This window comes from Meriones unguiculatus, chromosome 11 (genome assembly GCF_030254825.1).
Source record: "Meriones unguiculatus strain TT.TT164.6M chromosome 11, Bangor_MerUng_6.1, whole genome shotgun sequence".
In the NCBI taxonomy this organism is placed as follows: domain Eukaryota; kingdom Metazoa; phylum Chordata; class Mammalia; order Rodentia; family Muridae; genus Meriones; species Meriones unguiculatus.
In genome coordinates, this window is record NC_083359.1 from 87,102,995 (window position 1) to 87,123,139 (window position 20,145).

A 20,145-nucleotide genomic window follows, 5' to 3' on the forward strand; every position below is an offset into this window, starting at 1 on the left:
CCTATCTAGCTTTGGTTACATTCAGTTGACCCATCTGACCTTGCTGAATTCTTCCTCCTGGGTGTCCCACGGACACCCCAGGCATCCCACATATAAACAGAACACATAATTTTTGCTTAAAGCAAAGCAAGCTCTTCATGTGTGTTAATTCTGTTGGGAAGGAACATACATGTCTAAACCCTCATGTCTGGGATTAATGACTCTAGTTTTAGTCCCATCTCCGAATTTCATGTGTCCTCCTTCTTCTCACCCCTCCACCTCATTTTACTCTCTCTGTCTGTCTGTGTTGTCACAGCCTGATTTGACAATAATCATAATTTTTCACCAGTTACCCATATGACCTCCTTCCCAGTTCCCTCTCTGGACTTGTGCTCTGGATTAAGAGCTAGCTTAAAAAAATACAGAATTCTTGAGCCAGGGATATAGCTTACTGGGAGAGCACTGCTTGCCTAGCATTGCGGAAGGACCCAGGTTCAATCCACATCCACACTGGAAACCAAACCAAACCAAACCAAACCAAACCAAACCACCACCACCGCAGGCTAAAGTATGCTATTGCCTTGAAGGTGAACTGTGAACTATTTCGTGTCCTCACCCATCACACATTACCTCAGTTGTGACTCGGTAGAATCCACACAGCTCAGGCCCTGAGCCGGAATTCCCTGGGTTATTTCAGCTCTTCCATTCACTTAAATGTGTGAACCTGGAATATACTTAATCAGTTCCGTGGTGCCTTGTTTTCTCCTATGTAAGATGGATGTGATCATAAGCACTACTGCATAGTAGGGTGACGGTTAAAAGGGACCGCGCCTATCTAGTATGGAACAGTATGCAGCAGATAGCATATGTACCATATGGTATGTTGCAGCTATGGCCTTTCTTGCTCAGCTCTTACCAATCCGCCTCTCACGCTGTGTGGCTTGGGGTTGGCAATGGTGCTTTCTGCTTTTCGCCTTTTTTCCTTTGCCTCCAGTGTCTAACACATTTACTCCACGCCCACACACCGTGTTCCGGTCGCCCGGCTTTTTACCTGGTTAATTCACAGCTGCTTTTCAAGATTCAAGGCAACCATCACCCTTTCCAGGAATCCTCCCCCCACTGGTCAGTCTAGAATCTCATAATCGTAAGATAGCGTGGTTGGTTGTTTTTTTTATTATTCTTTGAGGACAGAACTCACGGAGTCGTATGCCGGGCACGTGGTAGGTTATAGTAATGGGTATATCGGTAGACACCAGGCCAGGCCAACCCTGACTGCTCTGCATGTATTATTAGCTTTAGTGCCCCCTCAATCCCAGGAGATGTGTTATTATCAGCATCTCCGTTTTGTAGGGGAGGAAGCGCAGTCTTAGAGCAGCCAAGCGCGTTGCTGACAGGCGCCCGTCCAGCCGGCACGCAGCAGGGTTAGGATCTGACCGAGGCAGTCTGGCGTGGCTGCCTGCGGTAGGAGCCACGACCGTGCTGCTTCACAGACATCAACGAATAAGCAAATGAATAAGCAAATGCCAAGGGCAATAGTCACAACCAAGTGAGCTCAGAATTTGCTCACTTGATTTTGCTTCCTAGCATGGTACCTGGTGTGCGCTGGTGCCCAGGAAGTACTGGAGGAAGGAAGGAAGGAATGAGAATAAGCAACGGGCTAAGAGGAGAGGAATCAAGGGGGGGGGGGCGCTGGTTCCAAGCATGAGTCCTGGCATCCGAGACAGCCTCGTTCGCCCACTGCATTCCAGGGCTCGAGGCTTTTGTCCTTTTCTGGTTTTCTTCTGGGTCCGGGTGTCACATCGTGGATCCCAGGTTGGATCTTTGAACTTCCACCTCCCCCCACCTCTGGAATGCTGGGATGATCAGCATGCAACGTGGTGCTGGGGATGAAATCTAGGCCTTTGTGTGTGCTAGGCGAGTGCCACCAACTAAACTCTAACTGCAGCCCCCAACGTTTTCATTTAAAAGCCGATCTCTAGAATCTAGAGTGAGCTTGAGACACTCTCAGGTCCACGAGTCTGGGTTCTGGGGGGGAGGAAGACTGGGACAGGACAGGTCCACGCCAGGGCCTGCAGACATTCCTTTTGTTTCCTCAGGAAAGAGTGGTCACTTGGAACTTCTCGACAAAAAAGTACATCTACGGGAACCGTTACGAGGACCGGGTGAAAGTGTCCAACGCCGCGGAGCTGTCAAACGCCTCCCTCACCATCGACCAGCTGACCATGGATGACAACGGCACCTATGAGTGCTCCGTGTCCCTGATGTCCGATCAGGATGTCACGGCCAGGTCTCGAGTCCGCCTCTTGGTCCTCGGTGAGTGGCCCTGCCTTTCCCTATGGGGAGAGGGCGGGCAGAGGGCTCTGTGGGCAGCAGGGCCTCCCGCACATTTCTCCCGCCGGAGCCAAACGCCATCGGGGTTCTCAGTGAACAGCAGGCTGTTTCTGAGGGCGGAAGAGTCGCCCGGCTCCCGTCTCTCCCCTCCACACCGACTCTTCTTTCCCCCGCCAAACTCATCACCGGAGAGAAGCGAAGGGAGTTCCCAGTCACGTGCAGATTCTCACCTTACCTGACTTAGTCCGTGGTACTCACAGGGCCCATCGCCACTCCCTTAGGTGATGTATCTTCGTCTGCTGTCAACTAGTCTTCCTACCCTGCCTCTAAGCAAAGACACCATCACCAACCAATGGAAAACACGTGCCAGGATAGCACCCTCTTCACGGGAGAATTTTTTTTTTTTAATTTATAGTTTGGGAAGCATCAGGAGGCTCATCTGCTTTAGTTTCTGAGTAGACGAGGCCCATAGAAAGGAAGTAATCGCCTCAAAACCAGGTCCTGGGGACATTTGAATGAGCCCCTGGCCTGTGTCCCCGCTCTGGGAGGTAGCCACTGTGCATCAGAACAATGGGCTCCTTCTTTCTCCTTTACGCTGCTCGGCAGAGTTTCTTTTAAGTTGTATGCGGTAGTCGCTGGACTTACAGAAAGCTCTATTGTGAGCCAGAACGGACTTCAATACCCATCAACGCTGCGTAAAGCACAGCCCAGACCTCGTCCCAGCCTGCCACCATGAGGCGGCCAGTGGTAATGCAGGCGGGCGCCTTGGACTTCTCCGCTTTCTCTCTCACACACTTTCCTCTCTCCTTTGAAGAAGTGGGGTGTCGTGAAGCACTTAGCAGTTTGCTTCTTGACAGCGCCCTGCGAACATCTCTCCAGGCCACCACACGCAGATCTGCTGGGAGAGAGCGCATCCCATCTGTGGTTGCAAAATAGCCTGTTTACGTGTTTCACACTGATGGGTACTGAGACAGGTTTCATTGCTTTTGCTGTTGTTTGAGTTTGTTGCACAAGTAATTCTACAATATGCCCCTTCACCCCACTTTGTGGATATTTACATATGAAAACAACAATGCATTATATATACATACAAGGATTGATATGTACACAGACAGGTAAAATTTGGGTTTTTTTTTTTGGCAGAGAATGTCAGCGTGTAGAAAGTAGCAGAAACCCGTATAAATCTGAAACCTGGTTCTGCTGGTCCCTCAGCCACACTTACACCAAGGACTAGCTGCTTTTAAAGAAGAGCAGATTAACCTGAAGAGGACAGGATACGAGTGTAACCCGAGAGTGTGGAGTTCGTCGGGTCCGGTCTTTTGCTTTTAAGAGGAGAGCATTTTATCCTACGTGTTAATAAACCCGGAGAAAGGTTTCTTTCTCGGTGTCTCTACAACGTGGTGATTTTTTAAGGGAGAAAGGCTTTATTTCCACGGGGCGGCTCGTTCTGGGGGAGGCTAGCAGGAAGCTCGCCAATCCTGGCCTTAGCTTTGGGAAAACTAGCCTTATCTAGCTCACCTCCGGGAAGCCACGAAGTCAATAGACTCAGCAGATCTGGACTCAGCCAGGTGGGAGCCTTGCTCTGGCCTCTGGCGCCCCCTGCCGTCCTCAGAGGGGACAGCAGGCATCAGAGATGCTTTGGAGCCTAGCACATTCCCTTTCGCCCTCCTTTGCCTCTCCTTCAGTAAACATTCCGGTAACGTCTACCTTCTGCCCTGTGAGAACTAGCCCCGCTCCCTTGAGAGCACCCGCTCCCTCGCCAGGACTCTTAGCCCCCGCACGTGGGGCTCTTTAAACTAGATCTAATTGGAGGGCCCAGCTATTTGTGGTTGGGGCGCTGGAGATCTGGAGAGGGAGGGCGGGGGGGGGGGTGCCGGGGGGCCGGGGGAGGGGTGTGCCTGGAATGGGTTACAGCAGGAAGTTCAGAACTTGTGCTCAAAGGCCTGGAGCAAAAGATCTCGACACAGTCCCCCACAAAGCGGATCTCCCTCGCGGGCCATCAGCCCGCTTCCTCCCGTGGGCAGTTTCTGGAGTTCTTGCCTCCATCCGCTCCCAAGGAGTGCAGTCCATCGTGTACATTTGCTTTTTATGCTCGCTTCTGTCCTGTATCCGACCCCCCAGCACACACACACACACACACACACACACACACACACACACACACACACACACACTAGCTCAGTTTGTCCTACTGGAGAACGTGGGAGTTAGCCGCTGAGCCTCCTGCTAAAGGCATGCCTGAGGGTGAGGCTGGTGAGGCTGGTGAGGCAGGGCGCTGCAGGGTACCGCTGCGGGGCCCAGGAGAAAAAACGAAGCACTGTGTGGGTACCCAGAGGGTAAGTTCGCCTCCCCTGCACCCCTAGAGCTGCTTGCTGGGCCAGCAGGGCGGGCAGGAGGCTGGTGTGAGCCAGCCCCTGGCAGGCATTCTTCCCAGCTGCTCACTCGGGCCTGTCTTTGATCCCCAGAAGCCTGGGTTTTGTTTGGCAACAGGGGAGTGCCTGCAATGTGTGCCATGATGCCTTACCTGTCTGGCTCAGCTGTGTCAGCAGCTGCAAGGCACTCCTGATAATAGCCTGCCTGTTTGTTTCCCAGAAGAAAACCTGCAGCTGCTGGACTGGAGGAGAGGACAGTCAGGGACAATTCCTCCAGCACCTTCCAGGTGGGCTAGCCCTCAGGACCGGTGCCCATGCTTCTGAATTAGGGCAGCAAGCCAGCCAAGGGGGAGTGTGATGAAAGCAGAAGGGACAGGCTGGCATTGTCTGATTTCTCTGAGGACCACCCTCTGGGGCAGGCTGTTTGAGGAACCATCCCGTGAGTCCAGGATGTGAATAGGAGAGCAAGCGTTGCAGTTGTACTAAGTGCTGAGAGGTCTGGTCCTCAAGGGGCTCCTCTGTGAAGTGGTGTTCAGAGTCAGTTGTGCTCAGGACTGGGGCTTCTGGGAGCTGCTGGGCTCTTCTGTCCTGGGAGTCTCCTTTTGAGAGTCTGTTTCTATGTGGGCACAGCTTTCAGAGGCTTCTTTTGGCTATAAGAGCATCAAGAGGCCACTGCAGCTCTGCATCATGGGGTGGGGTGGGGGGCAGACCCAGTCTAGCTGTCAGCAGAGCTTAGCACCATGCATGTGGTTTTATAGGTTTGTCAGGCATGCAAGATGCAAGAATGAAGGGGTCATGGAGGCTTGCTCCAAGGTTCCAGAGAGCTGTCCGGGCCAGGTAGTGGGTAGCAGGGTCTCTGTGTGATACATGGAGGTCCTGGCTTCAGGAAAGGTACAATTATTATGCAATATCACGCACATACAGAGCTGTGCTTCCCTCGGTTTGAGAATACCGATAGTGCCTTAGTGGTGTCCCGTTCTGTTTAGGAGTGCCTTCTCGGTCTCTTCAGGCTATTTGGGACTCTCTCCTGGTCTTGTCCCTGGAAGTTGCTGAGTTGAGTTTGCCACAGCACTCTGGCAGCAAGAGGAGATGATGGCCTAGGTTCTGGAGAGTTCTGGAAAACACACACACACACACACACACACACACGCACGCATGCACATGAACACGACCAGGAATAGCCCTATAGAGAAAAAGTTGGGAAAACTCTAACCAAGCCCACACTTTGCTTAATAGCACAGCCCTGGAGTGTAATTTCATTCTGATTTTTAACTTGCTGTGGTAGAATGCATGATGTAAGGTGCATAAATCTGTATTAGCTCACATCATTTGATCCATCCACTATGTGGTCAAGCTGTTTCTGAAGAAGGGTCCCCTTTGTCATTGTCAGTGACGACCTTCCTCACTGTTTTCGCCCTTCTCACCACTAAAGATGCTTCCTGGAGTCTCACGGACTCTTCCCGCTCTGCCTCTGAGCCTTTGTATATGCCGGCATGCTCATCTCTGCTCTAATTCCTGCCACTGCCTTCATGGCGACCTCCAGGTCACAGCCTATATGATGCGTTGGGTCATTGTTCTCTGCCCCAGCAGTCTTGTCCCCCGCTCGGCCATTGATGCACTGTCTCTTGTCCCCCACTAGATTCCTTGACTCACAGTGTCACCCCAGCGCCCAGCACTGTTAGGCAGAACCTGGCTACCCAATGACAAAATCTAACCCCGTTACCGGACCACCCAACGTGACATTAACCAGGCCTGAGGGAAAGACTACAGGCCGGGAGTCTCAGAAGCCAGGGGGACCATGCGCGGGTGGTTTATGGGTTTATAAACATTTCCTATGAGATTGCTTTGATCGCCTCCACCCAGCGAGGCCCGCACCGCCCGCAGTTCCTCTTGCTATGCAGCTACTAGCTACATATTTGCATTTTATTAGCAAAGCGGGGAGTGGGAGGTGGAGGGGAGGGACAGGAGGTAGGACGTGGGGGAGGAGAGGGAGGGCCATGGTACATCCCCAGAGGATGTTCCCAAGAAGCTGAAGGAAGGGCCACGGAGATCACCTAACCCAGGGTGAGGAAACCAGGCCCCCTCCGGCGCCACAGCCTGGCCTTGCGGTCAGCAAACATTATTAAAACCAGAAAAAGTAACAGGCAGAAAGGAGGTGGCCAGAGGGAATGATGGGAAGGGGCAGGGAGTAGCAAATATCAAAATACATTGTATACATGTATGAAAGTTTCAAAGAATAAAAAAAAATATTGTACACTCCCCCAAAAAGAAAAAAAAAGTGTTAAAGATAATAATATTGTGCCTACAATTCCCATGAGGCCCTTTGTGGAACAGATCAGGAACACTGTGGTTCCAGCTGAGCCAACAGCAGGCAGAGCTCGCATGCGCAGTAGATCAGGCAGTGGCTCTAGTCTTCCCAGGGCCAGGACCCACGAGCAAGTGTCCCTGCTGTGGTCGTGTTTAACTCCCAAGCGAGCACTAGGAGCTATTACCAACCAGCCTGTCACGGGGAGATGCAAACAAACTCTCCACGACGCCAATGTCGCACCCAAGTGCAGCTAGGAGAACCGGCCACGTTACAGGGTGTCCGTGCAAAGCCTGGCTGAGCGCGCAGCGTTCCACAGCGCTGGAATCTCGCCTCAGCGTGGGCCACTTCTCCATGGCGTAGAGATGGACAACACTGCCCTCCCCCGCCCCCCCCGTTATCCTTCCGCATCCGCCGTCCATCTACTGTAGCACCTCCTGCCCATAAACAGGGCAGGATTACTTACAAAAGGCCGTCGGGGCTGGGGGCGCAGGGGAGAGACCAACAGGCCTCTCCAGAGGTGAAGAGTCAGTGAGCTGTGAGTTTCTCTGCACACACGCCTCTGTGTGTGTGTGTGTGTGTGGAGGGAGATACTGGATGGGCAGTGGTTCCCACGAGGTTAAGCTTCTCTTCCGGTCTCTTCCCTTCACAGTGCCGCCCTCCAAGCCGGACTGCAGCGTCGACGGGGAGATGGTGATCGGGAACAACATCCAGCTCAGATGCCAGTCTGCAGAGGGCTCGCCCAGCCCCCAGTACAGCTGGAAGAGCTACAACCCCCAGAACCAGCAGCGGCCGCTCGCCCAGCCAGGTGATGGGGCCGCGGGGGAGGCGGGTGTGCCCCACGCGCGGCTGCACCTGACCGCCGAGGCTGCCCGGGGGGGGGGGGGGGAGACAGAGGCTGGCCAGCCCCGGGCCGCTGGCTCAGGCCTGCTTTTGCGCCGTCTTGGACCGTGCCCCCGAGCGTCGGTTTCCCACGCACCCCACAGCTGCCAGGGCCAGAAGCGCGCAGGATTTCTGCTCCCCCCACCCCCACCCCCATTCTCTCCAGGAAGCGCGTCCCACTCCGCGTTTCCCATCCAGACAGGTCCATCTCAGACACCAGCACCAAGGCACCGTTAGGGTCCTCACTCTCAGGGCAAGTTATGGCGGATTAGCCACAGCTGCCAAGAGACCCACGGTAGAGGAGGGGCCAGGGGCGGAAGGAAATGAGGGGAAAGATGGAGGGGGCCAGGCTGGGACCCTTTAAACACTCGTGTCGCCCGGCGTGGAAACCTCTTGGGCTCTCAGTGCCTACCAACTGCTGTGGCTGCACTGTGATCCAAGACAGGAACCAAAAGACCCGAGGGGTGCCTGTCAGATGGAGCTTTGAGGTCGTTCAGTCCCGCATGTGTGGAAATGAAGTGGGGGGGGGGGGTGAGAGCAAAGCCTGTGGGCGAGGGGGGAACATCCGGCGCCCCGGGGAAGCCCCGTGGATGAACGCCCTCTCTCCCTTGGTTTCCATCAAGCCGGAGTCGGTTTTTTATCATGCTACCTTTCAATCATCTGGAGGCCAAAGAATAACTTAAAAAAAAAAAAAAAAGTTAGTAAAACTCCCTTGACCTAACTTTGTAAAAGGGAGGATGCCATAGATGCCATATGGATTTCCACAAGCAACCAGTTTGGCTGGCATATGTCTGGTTTCCCGATTTTAAACATCTTTAAAAAATCGTGCTTGTTCAGTGTGTGTATATACAGGGCGCTCCAAAGCGAGAGCTCAGAGGACAACTTGTGGGAGTCGCTTCGCTCCCGCCCTGTGAGTCCCGGGGCTCGAACTCAGGCCTCCAGGCTTGGCAACACGTGTGTTTACTCGCAGAGTCGGCTCACTGGACCCTGGATTGCCAGGTCTTGAAAGTCTGGGATTTTCACTGAACTCACCAGGCAGTTGTGCTTACCCTCTGTGGAGTCCTGACTCCGCCCCCCTAGTCTCTCCGCGGTTCACGGTCTGAGGACGCAGTGATGTGTGGCTTTCCTCTAGCGCAGTGCGCACGGTGGGGTCCAGGGCTGAGGGTGGTGAGGTCACGAGCTGCAGGGGCCGACACAGCGGTGTGCTGGAGAGACTGTGTGAGGGATCCTGGAAGCTTTCTTCACGAAGCGGATGTTTGAGTGCGGCCTGGTGCGCAGCGTGGGCTGGAACCCTGGGCTGGGCTGCTTGTTAGCAAGTAACCTTGACGAGTTGCCTGTCTGTGCCTTAGTCTCTCCATGTGTAAGATGGGCGCAGCACCGGGTGGGTAGCCCAGGACACAATCCGCACTAGGCATTAGCAGCTATCTTCGTCAGGCCCCTCACAGTGCACGGGCATCGTGTGGCTGAATGGTGGGGTGTGGTCCCTGTCCAGATGGGAGATGATGATGGGAAAGACAGCGAGGAGAGATGGAGAGGGGCCCTGTGTTCCAGGCTAGGAGTCTGGACTTTCCTGTAAACACTGAGCTCCTCCTAGGAGCCTCGAAAGTGGGCACTCTGGTCACAGTTTCCCCTCACCTCCACCACAAAATGCTGTCAGAGGCCAAAGCTTAGTTCTTTACTGACTAAAAGTGGGTGACCGCTAAGGGCGCGGAAGGAGATGAAATCGACTTTTGCCTCACTGCTTTATCCAGCCCTGGGTTCAGATTCACTCACTCAGGATTAATGGCTGGGGTGGCAGCATTAATCCTGAGCCTGGAATGCGAGGTGGCAGCCAGAGCTTACTGAGCAGCGTTGGTGGGAGGGGACAGGAAGAGCAGATCCTGTTCATTCAGTGTCATCAGGACTTCTAAGCGCTCCAGCGGAGGACAGGCGACTGTCACTGCAGTCCCTCTCCTGACCACAAGATGGGGCTACAACAACGGGAAACTGGGTTTTAGAAACTAGTGAGCTCTTCGCAGAAGGGAAAGGAGCCTGTGATCCCCAGCTCAACCAAAGCCAATCGGACACGGAATGAGCCCCAGTTCATCCCAGAGAAGTTTCTAGAACACACCGTTTGTTCCAGAGACTTGGGGAAGGGTGGTGTTGGCTCACGCATCAGAAACCCCCATGATCCCACCCCTGAAGGAGGCCTAGCGCTGCCCGGAGGTGCTGTGGACATCTGATGCCGGCTCTAGGTCCCCTAAGCACACGTGGGGACACAGAGCAAAGTGCTTTCCTTCGAAATCCTCTTAAGAACAACGGGGTTAGAAAACGGGACCATTAATGCTCCGAATCGTTGTCAGGGGTTCCCATCGCTCCCTCCAATATCAAAACACCCGCAGGCCACGCCCCTAAACCCCGAAACCTTAGTGATCTCAGTACTTGCTCTGCTTGTGGACCCTGTTCCGGAATCACATCTAAAGATCACATGTAGGTGGTATACACAGGTGTGGGGTTCTAGAACCCAAGGCCGTCAAGTTTTACAGAAGAGAGTGCTTTGGATTTTGGGGGAGAGTACGAAGGAGGTAGCATATTTGTGACTAGGGGAGAAATCAAAATCAATGTGCTGCGATTAGGGTGGGGCTTTTATCTTGTTCGCTCTTCTTTCTGAGGCTTCCTCTGACCCTCACACGAGGGTCAACCCCTTCTCCACAAGCTCCACTTTGAACCACTGTAAAATCACCATTGTTTATTTGTGTCTTCCTCAATGGATTGGAAATGCCAAGAGGACAGGACTCCCCTTTCGTTTGTAGCTGTGATCAGAATGTGGATGTTTTTAGTTCCGAGTGAGTTGATCCGATAGCATTATGTCGTTCATGAATGTGTATGGTAGGCATACATTGTTTTTACAGTGCAAAGGTGGCTTCCCTTTTAAACGTTTATTTACTTAATAGTGTGTGTGTGTGTGTGTGTGTACGTGCTTGCGTGTCAACATGAACGTCAGAGGATACCTTCCATTAGTCAGTTTTCTCCTTCTGTGGAATTGGAGTTGGTCCACCTTCAGTCCGAGCATGGTGGAAGGATGAGAAGCAATGATACCGAGAGACTGTGACCTAAATCATTCCAGAGCATGGAGGTGGGACCTGGGGTGGGCTGTTCCCTGGTTTTGCAGAGGTAAAGCCGGCGTGATTGCAGGACCAGACCTGTGATTTTGCCACCATATTAAAAGCTCAGAATTCAGGGCCTAGGGCAATAGCTCCGTCGGGAAACTGCTTGCACATCATGAGACCTCGATTTGATCCAAAGCAACCCACGTGGAAGCTGGGCGTGGCAGCCCTGGGGAGGCAGAGACAGGAGGAGACCCTATCTCAAAAAGCAATATAGAAAAGAGATAGAGCACACACACACACTTGAGTTTGTTACTGAAGATTAAGAACAGCTTCTGAAATGTCTAAAGGGCTCCCACAGGTCCTTCTTGGGCAATTTAGACCGTGTCCTGGGGACGGACTGGAACACTGGGTGGCATGAAGGTTCTGATGAGGCTGGCACTGCAGTTAGGGGACAGAGGTTTCCTCTCTTGAAAGAGCAGTGATGACAAAGCATCTCTGAGAACAACACATACACGCAGGCTGTCTCGGTGCGAACCCACTGCATCATGGATTCTGGGAGGGCTCTCTCCTGAGGACATCTGCTCCATGGCCCTGGGTTCCACATTGGCGGTTTTCACTCTCCTTTCCAGATGAGGCAGCCACTGCTGAAGAATTAGATGGCTAGAATGATGATGGGTGAGGAGGAAGGTTTATAAGACAGTGTCTCAATTCACTCCCATACCATATACCACACACATCACACATAAACATTTTCTTGAGCAGATACTTTTTACACACACACATATATGAAAAGTATCTATCTGTTCAGGTCTCCCAAGGTCAGCACGAAGACAGGGAATAGATAAAGAAGGGGAAGGGAACAAGGGATTAGGGAGAAAAGGGACAAGGAAGAGGGGTAAGGCATATTTGTCGAAGGTGGGGAAAAGAATTGTCTCTAAGAGAGGCGACCCATAGGCAAAATGCCTATTTATAAAGGTACAAGAGGAAAACCCTGAGTTAGGATGAGGTGTTTAATTTTGATTGGGCATGCTAATTAGGTGAGCCGGGGTGGGAGAGACTTTTGATCGCTAGAGATCAATACTTCAATACTTTGATCCTCACTTAGGCTCACAAGGACCTTGCCAGGCAGGTACTATTACCTCTGACTATAGATGAAGAAATAGATTCAATGAAGGCTAAGTTATCTGCAAGCTACATTGAATAATGGGCGAAGCCAGACTTGGGGTGCCCAGGGTCCTGCCTGGGTTTGAAGCCCTTCAGTATGGTCCCTCCTGCTGTGTTGATTCCCCAGCACCCTCAGAGGTGATTTTCACTACATCCCTGATGGACCGGCTCAGAGGGGCTCAGTGGTGAGGTTGTAGCTCCCAGGGCCTAGGCCTTCTAGCTTTGGGCTGTGCATACTCCTCCATGACGCTGTCTTTTCACACTGCTGCTCTTCCTCCAGTCTCTGGCGAGCCCTTGCTTCTGAAGAACATCTCCACGGAGATGGCGGGCTACTACATCTGCACCTCCAGCAATGACGTGGGGACAGAGTCCTGCAACATCACCGTGGCTCCCAGACCTCGTAAGAGCGGGGTGGGGAGGGAGGGCTGTGAGGCCCAGAGATGGCTGGTTAAGGCCACCAGAGGTAAGCCAGATGGCTGCCGTGGCCCTGGAGAGACAGGGCCTGGCCCAGCCTTTTCTCTCCTGCTAGCCGGTTCTTTAGAAACAGAGCCAGGGACAGACTTCTGGAGACCTCTTCAGTCAGGACTGCCCTGTGGCCACTTGGAGAGTGTGAGAGAAGTTCCTCAAGCCAGTTGTCTTGGTCCAAATCTTATTCTCTTTCTGTGAGCAGAAGAAAGGCCATAGCTAACTCAGAAGCTGGCAAAGCTAACATGGACGGGTTCTGCAGAGCCTTGTCAGGATGCTGTTAGCGTTACTTTTCATACTGTTTTATTTTGGTTTCTTATGCCTCTTCCTCCCTTCTCCACCCCAATCCCTTCCGAAACCTCAACACAAAGTAGTACAGAAGGAATGTTAGCGGGGAGAGGGGACTCAGTTCTCTTAGGCTACTTCCTGCTGAATAGTATCATCGGGTTTTCTTGTGGAAAGTCCAATCTCCCATTTCAGGGTATCTCCAACTTCTAACTGTATCGACAGCAGCCAGGAGCAGCAGGGGGAAAGCACCAGCAGCCTTCTTTCTTGAAGCCTCCTTTTTCTCTCTGGGCCCTGGCATTTATCCCCTCTCCAGAGTCCCCAGACTTAAACCATCTGCAGCTGGCAAGGAGCCCCTGTCAGAGCCTACATGAGGCAAATAGTTTGCTGCTGTGGACTATCTGAATCAGTTCCACATCCCACACCTGGGATCAAAACAAAAACATGTTTACATCCGCAAACACGATGCTCTGGGCCTGCCTCTCCTTGGCTGCTCCTCTGTCCTTCTGAGGGTCCTCAGATGTGTCTGGTGGCAGTACTCCAGGACCATGACTTTCATAGATGCCTGCAGTCATTGCTCCCCAGGCTGCAGAAGAACTGAGGGGGCCCAGAGGCTGTGAGGGACCAGCGTGCTGTGCCCTCCACCAATACTGTGATTTCTCACCCCGGCCTGGCTTTCTACTCTGTTGCCAGGGACTGAGTTGGGGAGTGGTGGTGGCCGGAGTTGGGGCTCAGGAAGTATAGCTGTTCCATTCCTTTTCAGCTTCCATGAACATCGCTCTGTATGCGGGCATCGCGGGGGGTGTATTTGTGGCCCTCATCATCATTGGCGTCATTGTCTACTGCTGCTGCTGCCGGGACAAGGGTGACAAGGCCGAGGACATGGAGGGTGCACGTCCGTAAGTGTGCTGGGAGGGGTAGCCCCTTGGAAGGAAGCAGATGGAAATACATGCCTCAGCTCCTCAGGCACCTTGGGAGACACCAAGTGTTTCAGTCCTTCCTGGTTTCACCCAATCCAAGGGTGGACCGGAGTCCTGTCCTTGTTCCCTGGGCCTGTGGTTTGCAGCCTCTCATCTTGGGGCGAGCAGGGGGTCAGGTGTAGGCTGGGACACACTACACTGTTTCCACCTTCTCCTCAGCACACAAGCAGACTGTCCCTGTGAGATCTCACTGTGCGCTCCTAAACCAGCCCCGAAGCACAGGTCCCTAGGCGGCTCCTGGGTGGCGGTGGTAGTCAGACCAGTCTACCTGCCCCCCTCCCCGATCCCTGCCACTAGGCTTAACCTTCTCTCCTTCTCCATTGCCCCCGCAGGAACCGGGCAGCTTACCAAGAGCCTAAAAGGCAGAAGGAAATTTCCAGAGGGCGGGAAGACGAAGATGACTATGGGCATGAGGACCAGAGGGGCTCAGGGCGGAACTCTCCAGAGCAGCCCTTCCAGTGAAGGGGGCCTGCTGCCCCGTGGAAGAGGAGGGAGGGCTAGGGCCCAGTCGCCTACCACTGGCCTCCTTCCTCTCCAGCCCCATAGACCTGCCCCTGCCAGGCATTGGTGGAGTACTTCTTCCCCTGTATCTGCCTCTGGGGAGCATCACTGGCTTGGATACAGGGGTCCTACCTGTTACCTTGACAACCACACTGAAAGGACCTTTCCTCGTTGCTATATCTGACTCAGGGCCTGCCCTTCTCCCTAGCCAGACAGCATCCTTCCTTATCTGCCTCCCTTATGGCTGGCGGAGGCTCCTGGAAATCAGGCGACCAGGGGCTGGCTGCTTCTGTTAGGAGCAGTGCCAGCTTCAGCAGGGTGGGAGTCTGCCCTCCCAACCATGCCCAGCACTCGGGGGAGGGCTTGTGAGTGAACTTGCACTCAATATTTTTGTTGAATGAAGAAAAAAAGAAATCAGTGGCAAGATGGAAGTCTCCGTGATTTACCCAGCTTAATTGTGCCCTCCGTGTTTGGGGGTTACGGGGGCTCCAGCTTCTCCCTCAGCCTCATCTCCCACCGTATTGCGCCTGTTCCCAGAGACAGGACTTCCCCAAACACAACTGCATCTGTCTGTCAAAATCCTTCCCATCCTTATAGGCCATTACTCTGGGAACACCCTCCCCCAATTTTCCTCAGTCCTGTCCTGACTGCTACCATGCAGGGAAAGTCCCTTTACCCCATACCCAGACACCAGGCTTCATGTCAGGCCATCGGAGCTATGCTGCCCACAGGGCCTGGGTCTTGGAGCCTGGCAGCCTCATGGGTGAACATGCCCTCATGGGTAGGGCTTTGCCTCCTGCGTGTGACTTGGAACACCTGACGACTCCACTCAGGCCCTGTTCCAGCCTGGTAAGGTGGGCAGACTGATTTAAAATAAGCATTCACACAGGCTTGCTTGCCTCCCACCTCTGCCCAGCCACCGGCCTCTGGATGCCAGCCGGCCTGCCCACAGCCTCCCCTTTTGGTAGGATCTCTCCTCCCTCCCCAGGACTCAGGTCAGATGAGCTGCTCCAAATTTTTTTTTTTTTTTTTTTTTAACCATCAGATAAACTTTTCTGCATCAGCAGAAAAACAACTGTAAAAAAATCTTCTTCTGGTTTTATGTGCATACATGTTTTTATATACTTCTCTCAAGTCTTTGTTTCATTCAAAATGCCTCTGTAACAATAAAGTTACCAGTGGATATTTGCTTCTCTTTGTTCATCTGTGCTTTGCTGGTGCCAAGTATACCTGCTGCCTATCAAGTTGGTAAGGCAGGGTGACCAGGTCTTGGGGTTCTATTACTTGTGGTCAAGGTATGGGCAGCAGTCACTCTCAGGGTTGTTGGGGACAGGACAAGGCTCAGCCTGATGGTGGAGGTAGGCTCTGGGAGCCTGCAGCGTCAGAAGACTGAGTAGGCCTGGGAATCATTCATGTGCCTCCAAGATGATGACAGAGACTCCCTCGACTGTGACACCCTACGGTGACCTTCCTGAGGAAATGGGAAGGCCGTTCTGTTGCAGAGAGCTATGGTCACCCAAAGCAGTTTGGATCCACAGTCAGTGTTCCACTTGAATAGACTCCTGAGACACTTTCCAGGTCATTCCCGTCCTGTTCATTCCTGTGGAGACCTGCGCTTCTCCTGTCCGAGCATCTGGCGTATGGTGTTGCCATGATCCGGGTATACGTCTTCATCTCTGTCTCTGCCTACAAGATGCATGAGCATAGGAACTGGTCCAGGAGGGCATCTGGAACGTTGTGTAGGGTGTCTTGCTCGAGGCTAGCTCCTACCCCACTGGCTATTTTGAGATAACCCCCGTCCCTCAAGGTTCATGCCTCCACAAGCATGTCTGTTGGCTACTCGGTCCTTGTTGGTCCTGTCACCTGTCCTCCTCAGGCTCTCATCTTAGTGTGGGTTTAGGGAAGAGCATGGGAGAAAACAGGCCCTGCTTCAGCAGGATTTTTCTGAGCACCTGCTACGAGCTGTGCTGCTCACAGAGCTAGAAGAGCTAGAACCCAAGGCAGGAAGCAGACACAGGAACAGGTCCATGAGACAGAGAAGTACTGGGGCAAGGTATGTGTGTTTGTGTGTGAGAGAGAGAGGGGGAAGAGAGAGAGAGAGAGAGGGAGAGGGAGAGGGAGAGGGAGAGGGAAAGAGAAAGAAAGAGAGAGAGAGAGAGAGAGAGAGACTGAGTGAGCACCTGGGGATGATTCAAAGAGGAGATGACACTTGGCTGCAAGATGACACTTGACAAGACAGAGCAGGTGCTCACTCACTCGTTCTCCAGGGCAGGGCTCTATTACTCGGGTGTCAACTCTCATTAGCAGCTAGCACCACTACAGGTTCCTGCTGAATTTATTTTGGCCCAGAAACTGTGGCAATTGGGTTGCTGTGGGTTCCCACAAGCCACGAGAGTCCAGCAAGGTCCCCGGAGGATGAGCTGCAGCTCATAATTCAAGGTGTACAATGCAGTTGTTTTTGAGGCCAGCGGCAAAGTATCAGGTCTCAGAGGCTGAGATGCCAGGGCCTGGTACACACAATGGCAGGCAAGCAGGAAGGCTGTGCGCTCGGGAGCAGCTGCTGGCCTGTGCACGACAGCAGTGTGAGATAGGTGCTGTCTCAGCGTTCTATTGCTATGAAGAGACACTGCGAACACGGCACTTCTTAGGAAGGAAAGCATTTACTGGGGGCTGGCTTACAGTTTCAGAGGTTTAGTCCATTGTCATGGCCGGGAGTATGCTGGTGCTGAAGAAGTGGCTGAGAGTTTGACATCGGGATCCCCAGGCAGCAGGAAGAGAGACTGGGCCTGGCTTGGGCTTTTTAGACTTCAAAGTCCACTCCCACTTACTTCTTAGAAGCACACACCTACCAACCCATCTCAAGCTACTCCGAATGACTAAGCATTCAAATCTATGAGCCAATGGGGGGGGCCCTCAATTGCTTAGTATGGAAGCAGAATAAAAAATGTTGGCTGCCTCCCAGGAACTCTCATCATCTATTGCAGTACTTATAAGCAGGCGTTACATTGTGTGGAGACTCTACAAGCTTGTTTCACGGCCCTGTCATCTTCACAGGCGATCTTGCTGGAAAGCATGGTCCTGCGAGCCTCTCTGCCCTCGCCCCTGCACATTTGAAACTGGAGTTGTTTCTCTTCCCCTCTCAGGTACACTTCTAGAGGCCTGGAGTTAGCATCTCTGAAGGCCCTTGTTTGCTGTGCAGCCTCAGCTCACCATGTTAACTTCCTTCTCTCTGTCTTCTTAGTCACGCACTCTTTTCAGACTTGAGGAAACTTTCTTCCAGCTCCAGCGAAGTCAGAAGTCAGCTCGGACTGGGAGCTCCTTCTTGTGGGTAAATTTCTGCTGTGATCTGTTATCGGTTTTCAAGCTCATCTGAAGTGGACGCTCTTTCCCTGATTGCCAGGCTGTTGACTGGATTTTTGTTTCAATTAAGGTAAACCAAAGTGCTACAGAGATGGACTTAAAAATTGTAATGACCGGGAAAAAAAATCAATGGAAGTTGCTCTCTCACACACTAGCAATTTTTGAGATACTCAAGGTCTCAATCTCCTGTTTGTCTTAAAAAGACATATTTGATTACGTATTTATTCCTTCATTTATTGAATATGTGAGAGCCGACTCAGGTCATCAGGACCTTTACCCACCACGCCAGCCACAGACCTCCTGTCTGTCTAATGGGTGGATATTCCACCCTCGGGTACCAGGACACTGTCTGCTACCGGCCAGCAGAGGAGACAGGACACACAAGATGTCAGAAGTTGGGAAGATCTCACACGCTCTTTCGACTTCGGTCCACAGAGACTCTGCTCAGGCCACAGTGGAGTCACCATGATACACAGTGCATCAGGAGGCAGCAAGAGGCCAGCCTGTGACCTTGACACGGGGAGAACAAGAATTGGCTGTTGGCTTCTACCACCATTGCTTCATTCCAGCCTCTACAAATTTTTCATTTTAAAGAAGAGGCTAGGATGTCTGGGGTGGGGGTGGGATTAATGTCATTCACGGTGACCATGCCAGTTAGGTGGTAGGATGAAGATGAGACCCATATCCGATGATGAGGAGCTTGCTCTTGCCACTGATCACGTCTCCTCCTGGCCCTATTGTATATGCAGAAGGTGGGCATAAGGTAAATTTGAACGGAGGCAGAATTAGGGCTGTTGCCTTTAAATGTTCATATATGGGCTACAGAATGAAACCTTGCTCAGAAGGTAATCAACTTGCATAATGAGCTGTGAGTTTTCTGTTTCATCAGGTACGCTTCATCCCCGGCACCTTCTGCAGGACAGGGTGACACATTCAACCTTGTGAAAAAGTTGAAGGGATTTCAGAGACAGTCAGAGCCTATTCTGTGAGGACAGGTGTCACTCATTGCCTTTCAAGATGCAGAAGGAGGTGGCAGAAGTGGGGAGGCTCCTCAGCTCGATGCTCCTACAGCAGTGTATCCTGGGGCCAGAAGAGGCTGCAGGAGCAGCACCCACACATAGGCACAGTGGCTTGATTCAGCAGGACTTCTGCCCTACCTCTTTTCAATCTCAAACTTAAAGCAAGGTCTAAGCACAAAACAAAGCCTGTGCCTGAATGGTGTGAAGTACCGTATCCTTGTGAAACTTTGTACACAATGAACACTTTAGTGAGCTCCCTTCATCTAAAGATACTCTCACACAACTATAATATAGCCTCCAAACCAGGAAGGAGACATCACCGCCTCATGACAGCCCCATCCCCATCCCCAAGTTGTCTGGCGGGTCCTCTGATTAAAGCCGTGCATCTCTGATGAGGAATCCACACAAGTGAAGCTGTGCCCTTGTGTCCCCGCACCCTATCAGTCAGGGCAGGCCTCATAGGATTCCAGTTTTCCTGTTGCTGGGGCTATCAGCTCTGTTCATTGACCAGGGTGTTTGCAAGATCTCTCGACTCACTTCCCACTTGCAGACACTTGTATGGGAAGGGTCTCAAAGACTAGGTAAACATTTTCTCCTTAAACTTTATTTACATATTTATAGTCTGCAGAATTCTGTGTTTCTATTTCATTCTGCAGGTGATAATCCATCGCTGGCTTTTTTTCTTCTTCTTCTAATATCTGAATCATTCCAGATTGGCTAGTGCAGTCATTCTGTCTGCACCTTCTTACTGCAAGCTTGCTTTGTACCATTTCTGTCCCAGCTCTGACATCAGCTGTCTCTCCATCTGCCCAGTTTAGGATCATGGTTTTCAGAAAGCGAGATGTGTTCATCGCTGCTGAGGAGTCACTGCTCTCAGCCCTTCTCAGCAGCCGACAGATCAGCGTGACTGAAAGGCACGCCGCACTCTTGAACTTACAGCTGTGTTCTCATGTTGAAGCTAAGCGTTTCCACCAATGTCTCCGTTTCGAATCCAACAAGCCACAGGGTTCATTTGAGTTTCTTTTGGCTGGGAGAAGCTATAATCCCATTTTATTTCATTCATTTACTTATTCGAGCACTTTCTCTGTGTTGTAAACCACTTTCCATCCACCATCTTTCCCTCTCTGCTATGTGTGACCTAGCACTGCCTTTCCTGGTGAGGAGCCTGGCTTGTGAAAGGCCGTCATTTACTCTTTGGCTTTCCGATGCAGTCCCCTACTCAGATTGACTTCTAGATGTGGTGGAAAGGCTTCAAGCTCAAGTTGAAGGCACTTCTGTCTACACAGACATACAGCTGTTTCAGTACCATTTACTGAAAGGTTTCTTTTTCCCACTGACCTGCCTTGGTATCTTGGGGGAAAAAAATCAATTGAGGATGTAGGTGTGAGTCTATTTCTGGACTCTGTTCTTCTC

General features: G+C 52.2%; 2 protein-coding genes across 2 annotated transcripts in view; one reads left to right on the top strand and one right to left on the bottom strand.

Annotated features, from left to right (window-relative positions):
• The window catches only part of Gpa33 (glycoprotein A33), a 33,589-nt gene extending 18,079 nt beyond the window's left edge, over positions 1-15,510 (top strand). Inside the window, exons 3-7 of the mRNA XM_021652181.2 lie at positions 2,076-2,292; positions 7,640-7,795; positions 12,403-12,522; positions 13,636-13,771; positions 14,185-15,510. Of these exons, the coding sequence (XP_021507856.1) occupies positions 2,076-2,292; positions 7,640-7,795; positions 12,403-12,522; positions 13,636-13,771; positions 14,185-14,314 (759 nt within the window). The 3' untranslated portion in view covers positions 14,315-15,510. The remainder of the gene's footprint in view (positions 1-2,075; positions 2,293-7,639; positions 7,796-12,402; positions 12,523-13,635; positions 13,772-14,184) is intronic.
• The window catches only part of Mael (maelstrom spermatogenic transposon silencer), a 65,108-nt gene continuing 55,632 nt past the window's right edge, over positions 10,670-20,145 (bottom strand). Inside the window, exon 12 of the mRNA XM_060364617.1 lies at positions 10,670-11,602. Coding sequence (XP_060220600.1) covers positions 11,502-11,602 — 101 coding nt within the window. The 3' untranslated portion in view covers positions 10,670-11,501. The remainder of the gene's footprint in view (positions 11,603-20,145) is intronic.